The 8,470-nt window shown below is 47.3% G+C and overlaps 1 protein-coding gene across 4 annotated transcripts in view; it reads left to right on the plus strand.

Moving 5' to 3' along the window:
- Unc45a (unc-45 myosin chaperone A) overlaps positions 1-8,470 on the plus strand; it is an 18,451-nt gene that overhangs the window by 3,809 nt on the left and 6,172 nt on the right. For all 4 annotated transcript variants that reach the window (XM_029555944.1, XM_029555945.1, XM_017803103.1 and 1 more), the window contains 7 exons: positions 501-593; positions 1,156-1,323; positions 2,874-3,042; positions 3,796-3,966; positions 5,433-5,604; positions 7,090-7,390; positions 7,752-7,846. In XM_029555944.1, coding sequence (XP_029411804.1) covers positions 501-593; positions 1,156-1,323; positions 2,874-3,042; positions 3,796-3,966; positions 5,433-5,604; positions 7,090-7,390; positions 7,752-7,846 — 1,169 coding nt within the window. The remainder of the gene's footprint in view (positions 1-500; positions 594-1,155; positions 1,324-2,873; positions 3,043-3,795; positions 3,967-5,432; positions 5,605-7,089; positions 7,391-7,751; positions 7,847-8,470) is intronic.

Raw genomic sequence — 8,470 nt, forward strand, 5'->3', positions numbered from 1 at the left:
AACAAAAAAATTGGTAACATTGGAGAAAAGGATTGAGAGGGCTTTCGCACGCATGTAATCAGAGGAAGTGTTTGCAGCCACCTCACAACCTGCCAGGTCTCTTATAAGAGGTAAATGTTAAGTACAGTGTCATAGTAGCATACTTTTGCTGCCACAACATAGATGGCACTCCTGAGAGTGGGTTTCCTTATAGCTAACAAGATGCCCTTCTGAAGAACTGTCTTCAGCATCAGTGTGGCCCTGCTGCCCAAGCAGGAAGTAGTTCAGAGAAGAAAACGGCCCCAGGAAGTTTAGGAGGAGCTGCCTGGCAAGATTCTTCCTAACTGCCTATGGTAGCTAGGTAGCTAGATGTTAGGCCCTGAGCTCTGAGCACAGACATTCTCAATTTGTCTTCCAGAGATAAGAGCCAGACCTTAGAAGAGCTGGGAAGAACAAATGGGAAGCATGATGTCTCTGGCCAAAAAAGGTGATTTCTTCCATGCTTTGTTGGTTTGTCATAGGTACGATACATGTCCTCGACAGATGCCAAAGTGGAACAGATGTTTCAGATACTGTTGGACCCTGAAGAGAAAGGCACTGAGAAGAAGCAAAAGGTATGGGCCCTGGAGTGAGCCAGTGGGCTGAACTCCACCAGAACTGCTATTCATACGTCTACTCACCAGTGCTGGCCTCAGATGTCCTGATGTCCTGATCTGCTGTCCTGAGGCTGCTCCTCAGGTCATGCATCCTAGACAGGAGCTCTTGGGCACTGGGTATGAAACAAGGGAAGGGAACTAATGTTCACAGAGTACCTTTGTGGCCAGCGTGCATCCTAGACAGGAGCTCTTGGGCACTGGGTCCTTAGTATGAAACAAGGGAAGGGAACTAATGTTCACAGAGTACCTTTGTGGCCAGCCTGGGGCCAGGAGCTGGTATGTAAGGTGACTGAGGTGTTGTTCTTGCCCTTTAAGCTCTGCTAGGGACTCAGCTCTAACCATCATCCCTGGAGTAGGCTCTCCGTTCTACTTACAGAGAAGGAAGCTGAAGTTCAGAGAGGTTAAATTCGGGGCTGCTACCTCTCAGCTGCTAAGGGGAAGCAGTGAGGTCCAGGGCTCTGCTTGCCCAGCTCTAGGATATATGTACTGTCAACATTATAATGTACTTCCTTCCACACAGGCTTCTCAGAACCTGGTGGTGTTGGCCCGGGAGGATGCTGGAGCGGAGAAGATCTTCCGGAGCAATGGGGTTCAGCTTTTGCAACGCCTGCTGGATACAGGAGAGACTGACCTCATGTTGGCAGCCCTGCGCACCCTGGTTGGCATCTGCTCTGAGCACCAATCACGGGTAGGTGATTGGGTGGTGGGATCTGGTTCAGTCTGTGTTTCTGTTCATTTGTTCATTCATCCATCTTAGCTATCCACTCATCCATCCCTCATAATATTCTAAAAAGAACTTAAAGCAGAGATACGAGAGGCACAATTAGAGGGGAAAAATAAAAAACATAGAAAAAGCCAACATGAATTAGGATGGAGTAGGGCCAGGAGGAGCAAACACAGCCCTCTTACACCCTGAGTACTGTTTCATGCAGCCAGTTCATAGATCGACACCTGGTCACTGCCTCATTCATGCTGGCCAGAAAGAGGCTCTATCCTTACTCTAAAGATCAGACTGTTTTTCCCTCTGGAGAGGGGTCCTTACAGTGAATGAGATGGTCAGTGATATCACCAGTAACATCTCTACCTTGGAGACAGTGACCTGCTACATAGGACTTGACACAGACCTGGTTAGCACTATGGACTGTGGTGTCTCAGCATGGGCAGTGCAGTGAGAATGGTCCAGCTCCTGGGCCAGGATGGTGAATTCCATTCCCCAGCTCTTACCAGTGAGACAGGGATTTTGGTTGCATTTGTATATATGTAAATAAATATATTTATTTAGAGTCAGGGTCTTCCTGTGTAGCCCAGGCTGCCTCAAACCCATGGTCGAACATGATTTCAGCATGTTCTACCGTGCTCATCTCCTTAATCGGTTTTAAAGGAATTGTAATTCCTAAAAGAGGGGCGGGACTGTGAAGTATTCAATGAAATCTCCTGAGGCCAAGCCTGGGCTATATTTGGAATGATCAAGCTATGCACATTCTATGGTCTCTATTAGCAACCCCCAGCAGGTGAGTGGGCCAACGTGGCTATTTTGGGTTCTCGAGCTTAGAAGAGGAACTGAGAGGCCTTGTAGGCCTGTTCCATGTGTGTTCACATCCCTTAGATGTAGACAAACCTTAGGGTTGGGTTTGGGGAGAAACTGGTACTATTAGGAAGCTTCGTTCGGGTGTTTCCTTCCTGAGAGGACATGAGACTGACTGAGCAGCTGCTACTGGGCTAAGTGCTACTTGTCTTCACTCATTGGCATCATCTCCTCCTCCTCCTCCTCTTTCTCTTCCTTCATATCGTTGGTTGACCTTCATAATTTGTGGCTATCCTTCTGCCTCTGTGCTGGGATTACAGGCATCTGCCATTATTCCCAACTGGGATGTTTTCCTTTTTGGTCTTCTTTGAGACAGGGCCTCCCTGTAGCTCCAGTTGGCCTGGAACTCACTATGTAGACTAGGCTGGCCTTGAACTCACAGAGATCTGCCTGCCTTTTCCTCCTGAGTGCTGGGATTAAAGGTGAGTGCCACCATGCCCGGCTGGGGTGTTTTCTATAGGAGCCTTTTTAGCAGAAATCCTGGCATGAGCTCAGGTCACACCATTAGACAAACCTACTCTCTTTTCACATGGAGCCAGGCCTACCACTCAGATGTTTGCTCACCTTCTGGCCCCATTCACCAACTCATAGTTAAGAATCACTATAGCTGCACTTCATCAACCAGAGCCCTGTCCAACTCTCTCCCACCGCAGACAGTGGCAACCTTGAGTGTACTGGGCACTCGACGAGTAGTCTCCTTTCTGGGTGTGGAAAACCAGGCTGTGTCGCTGGCTGCTTGCCACCTGCTGCAGGTTATATTTGATGCCCTGAGGGAAGGGGTCAAGAAAGGCTTCCGTGGCAAAGAAGGTGCCATCATCGTGGGTGAGTAGAAGCAGGTCTGGTCCTTTGGGTGGTGCTATTGTGAAAGGGACAGGGCTCAACTTGCCAGGCCAGTTCTTTTAGGATGAGATTTGTAGCTGCAAGTTGTTCAGGAATATGACTTATTATTGATATTTTACCTTAGATTCTTTTGTTTTGCTTTATTTTGTTGAGACAGGGTCCCACTGTGTAGTTCAGGCTGGCTTGGAACTTGCTATGTAGCCCAGGCTGGTCTCAAATTTTTAATCCTCTTACCCCAGCCTCCCAAGTGCTGACATTATAGTGTATGCCACCATGTTCCATTTTATTTTAGATTCTAATAGTGCAGGTGCTTTCTTGGGCCTCTTAGCAACCTACTCCATTCCAAAGGCCAAAAATGTCGAAAATATTTGGGAGCTTTTATCTAATCCTTAAAAGATTTTAGGGTTACCTCTTCAGAGGGGAAATGTTAGAGTAGCCAAAAGCCCATAAAAATAATAAATAAATAAATAAATAAATAAATAAATGAATAAATGAAAAAAAAAGTAGTGCAGGTGCTTGAGGGGTAAGCTTGAGCTCAGCCCAGAATCCAAGTTGAAGGTCTCCTTTCTTTGTATCTCTATGACTGTTGGGAGATAGTTCAGCAGTCAAATAGGGGTAGGCCACTGTAGAGCCCACTGATGGCCCCCTTTTCTATTGGGTTTTGTTTTTGTGTTTGGTGCTAAGAACTGAACCTAGAATGTCTTGATGTTGATCATTAATGTGTCTTATTGCCAGATCCTGCCCGGGAGCTGAAGGTGCTCATCAGTAACCTTTTAGAGCTACTGACTGAGGTGGGAGTCTCTGGCCAAGGCAGAGACAATGCCCTGACCCTCCTGATTAAAATGGTACCCCGGAAATCTCCAAAGGACCCCAATAACAGCCTCACACTCTGGGTCATTGACCAAGGTAGGTGAATACCATTTACAAAAACTTGCTTGGGTGGCTGAGCATGCTTAGCCCTAGGAGTGATAAGAAATGTAGCAATTGTACATAGCCATATATCTGCCCTGAAATGCCTTCCTATGGCCTGTCTAATCTCTTTAAGGAACTTAAAGACCCTCCAGGTATTTGCATATGTGTGTGTGCACGTGCACGTGTGCATGTACATTGGATAGTCCAGAAAACAAGTTAATAGTAGGGCTGTGTCAGCTTTCTGTATTTGAAGTTTTGGGGGGGTGGGTTTTTTTTTTTTTTGGTCTTTTTGAGACAGGGTCTCCCTGTAGCCCCAGCTGGCCTTGAACTCACAAAGATCCACCTGCCTCTGCCTCCCAAGTGCTGGGATTAAAGGCGTGTGCTACCATGCCCAGCTTTGAAGTTTTTTAAATTACATTTATTTTAATTAGTGTGTGTGTGTGTGTGTGTGTGTGTGAGAGAGAGAGAGAGAGACAGAGACAGAGAGAGAGAGAGACAGAGAGAGAGTGTATGTTATCCTAGTTTGCTTTCTGTAGCTTTGATTCAACACTGATCAAAACCAACTTGAAGAGGAAAGGGTTTATTTCATCTTGTAGCTTACAGTCCATCATTTGGCAAAACCCAGGTAGGATCCAAGGGTGGGAACCTGGAGGAAGAACTGAAGCAGAGACCAGAGGAGACACAGCTTCCTGGCCTGCTTCCCCAGGCTTGCTCAAGCTACTTTTCTTAGACAGCCCAGGCCCACCCGCCTAGAGGTGGTATCTCCCACAGTGAACTGGGTCCTTCTACATCAATTAACAATTAAGAAAATACTTCACGGGCATGCTCACAGGCCAGTCTGAGGGGGGAAACTCCTTAACTGAGGTTCCTTCTTCCCAAGTGACAAAAACTTGTGTTGACAAGAACTAACCAGCACACATATCATGGCACAGGTGGAGGTCAGATGGCAGCCTGCAGGAGTCAGTTCTCTCCTTCTACCATATGGGTCCTGGGGATCAAACTCAGATTTTCAGATTTGGTGGCAAACACCTTTACTTGCTGAGCCATCTCATCAGCATCTTTTTGAAGCTTCTCTTAGTGAGCATGAATTACAACTAGGAGAAAATAACAATGAAATTGTAGCATATCAATTCACACTTCTCAGTTTCCAAAAAGATAAAGAAGAAAAGCTTCGCAAGGCCCTGCCTGTGTAGTGATCCTTGGAGCCCGTTTCTGTTTCCCCAGCTTCGAAGAGCAGGACACTTATTTGACCGGTGGCCAGCTAGCACACAGACTCACTTCTGGGATCTTGCCTCCCTGAAAGGAGTTCATTAGCGAGCCAGCTTCTCTGTGCTTTTGTCGTTGACCTCTGTGACCTTCCTGGCTAAGAGAGAGGTGGCCTTGCTTTTCTGTGCATCTCCCAGACTGCCTCTTTTCTTTCCCTATCAGTGTTCTAATGTCTAAATGGGGTGTCTTTTCAGGTCTGAAAAAGATTCTGGAGGTGGGAGGCTCACTGCAGAACTCTCCTGGGGAGCTTGCAGTGACAGCAAACAGTCGCATGAGTGCCTCCATTCTCCTCAACAAGCTCTTTGAGGACCTGAAGTGTGATGCTGAGAGGGAGAATTTCCACCGACTCTGTGAGAACTACATCAGGTAAAGGCATGCCTGGGTGTCAGCAAAACAGCTCTGTCTGCAGAGGGACCAAATGACTGGCTTTTAGCAAGGAAGGACACTTTAAAGGAGGACTAGAAGGCTAGATACAGTGGTCTCAAGCATCCCACCCCTTTTTTTGTTTGTTTTTTGAGACAGGGTCTCATATATAGCCCTGGCTGTCCTAGAAGTTGCTATGTAGACCAGGCTGGTCTCAAACTCACAGAGATCCACTTGCCTCTGCCTTCCGAGTTCTGGGACTAGAGGCATGTGCCACCATGCCTCTAATGGCTTGCCCCCATTTAAAAAATTTATTTATTTATTTATTTATTTTATGTACATATGTGTTCATGTGCACACAGAAGCCAGAAAGGGACATTAAGGGGCTGGAGAGATGGCTCAGTGGTTAAGAACACTGGTTGTTATTGTAGGAACTCACAGAGATCCGCCTGCCTCTGCCTCCCGAGTGCTGGGATTAAAGGCATGCACCACCACGCCCGGCCTATTTATTGATTTTTATCTGTATGAGTGTTTTTGCCTGCATGTTTATAAGTGCACCTATATCGTGCAGTGCCTGTGGAGGCCAGAAGAGGGCGTTAGATCTCCTGAAACTGGAGTTCCAGACAGTTGTGAGCCACTGCATTGGTGCTAGGAACTGAACCTGGGTCCTCTGCAAGAGTAGCCAGTGCTCTTAACTGCTGAGCTATCTCTCCAGCCTTACCCCTTTTTTTTGAGATGAGAATCTTGCTATGTAGCCCAGGTTGGTGTGGAACTCTGGAGTTATTTCTCTCTTCCGACATGAACCTCCAGAGTAGCCAGGACTTAGTTGTGCGCCACTGTGCCCGGCCTAAGACCTACTTCTTGTTCCGAAGGGACTTCACCAGAGGAACTTTTTCAAATTGACTTTCCAATACTGTAACAAATATAGAAAGCACAACAAATATGTCAAATACTTACTAGACATTTGTCTAACCCACAAACAAAATGACAGTCTTTCCCTTGAAGAGCTGGCAGCTGAGAGGAAATGACTAACAATAATGACATTCAATAGAATGAATGACCTGGCACCTTTTGTTTTTTGAGACAGTGTCTCTCAGTAGCCTCAGCTGGCCTGGTATTCGCTATGTAGACCAGGCTGGCCTCAATCTCATAGCGATCTGCCTGCCTCTGCCACCAGAGTGCTGGGATTAAAGGTGTGTACCACCACAGCTGGCTGACCTGGGGTTTTAACCAGTACAGGAAAGAAATGAGCAGGGTCAATGTGTGAGAGTAAGGAATGTTTGCTGATGGTGCTCCAGGAAAAGCTCGAGTGAAGCAGTGAAGGAAATTGGTGACTGCTGTTATGGTAGAAATGCCCAGTTTTCCTCCTGGCAGCTTTTCTTGCTATTTCTGCCCAAGTAATGTCAAGTGCCTAGCCTGTGTAGGGAAGCTGGGAAGAGTTCCTTTATGTGTGCTTTGGCATGACATTTGTTACTCTGTGCCCCTCAGGAGCTGGTTTGAGGGCCAAGGGCTGGCCGGAAAGCTACGGGCCATCCAGACGGTGTCCTGCCTTCTGCAGGGTCCATGTGATGCTGGAAATCGTGCCTTGGAACTGAGCGGTGTCATGGAGAGTGTGATTGCTCTGTGTGCCTCTGAGCAGGAGGAAGAGCAGCTGGTGGCCATAGAAGCTCTGATCCATGCAGCTGGGAAGGCCAAGCGGGCCTCATTCATCACTGCCAATGGTGTCTCGCTGCTCAAAGACCTGTACAAGCGCAGTGAGAGAGACAGCATCCGCATCCGGGCACTGGTGGTAAGATGGGAGGCCTGGGTGGGCAGTCAAAGCAGGGGTGCTGGCCAGCTGGTGTCTTGTAGGGCACTCAGGGCTTTTTGTATGACATCAAAGGCACAGAGCCATCTCAGTATAGACTGGGAAGGGCTGAGGTTCAGGATACTATGGTGGCCAGTGTGTCAGTCTCTACTAGACACTAGATTCTGTGGCCACCTCAGTAGATGATTGCTAATGCTCCACATGTAACCTGTAGGAATGGTGATAATTTTTGTGTGTGGTCCCCCAAGAGCTGTGGCAGTGAACCCAGGAGGGAGCCCAAGCTGGATAGGGAAGCTGGGCTCTTCCCAGTGGTGAGAAAACTGGTCTTGTCCTCTTCTTCCAGGGACTCTGTAAGCTTGGCTCAGCTGGAGGGACTGACTTTAGCATGAAGCAGTTTGCTGAAGGCTCTACTCTGAAACTGGCCAAGCAGTGCCGGAAGTGAGTCATGTGTTTCTGTGTGTGGGACAGATCTTGAAGAGGGGGTGTGGGCCTGGGAAGGTGGCTCAGTGGGAAAGAGCACCTGCTGCACAAGCCTAAGGGCCTGAGTTTGAATCTCCAACACCCACTGAGAAAGTTGGGTATGCCCATTTGCATGCATATAACCCCAGTGCTGTGGGGATAGAGACAGGAGGATCATGGGGCTTGTTGACTGACAGCCTGCCTTCAGGTTTGGTGAGACCCTATTTCAAGGGAATAAGACAGAGTAATAAAATAGCACTTGACACCTTCTTCTGGCCTCCACATATACATAGGTGTGCACATCTATGTACACTTGCACACATGCACAATATTTTTTAAAGGGAGGGGCCGCAGAGGATGGAGTCTCCTGACCCATGAATTCCTTTGTCAAGGGGAGGCCTAAGCCTCTGACTCTCTTCCTTTTCCTGATTATTCCTTTCCATTTCCCATTTCTTTCTTTTTGTCATTTTATATATATATATATATATATATATGTTTTTTTTTTGTTTCAAATTGGGCAGGCATCAGTAAGGGGGAGATGTAGATAGGGCGAGGGAATCTAAATATTATCAAACTATAGTATATGAAAATCACAAATATTCA

Source organism: Nannospalax galili, unplaced genomic scaffold (genome assembly GCF_000622305.1).
Source record: "Nannospalax galili isolate Female #2095 unplaced genomic scaffold, S.galili_v1.0 scaffold185, whole genome shotgun sequence".
In the NCBI taxonomy this organism is placed as follows: Eukaryota; Metazoa; Chordata; class Mammalia; order Rodentia; family Spalacidae; genus Nannospalax; species Nannospalax galili.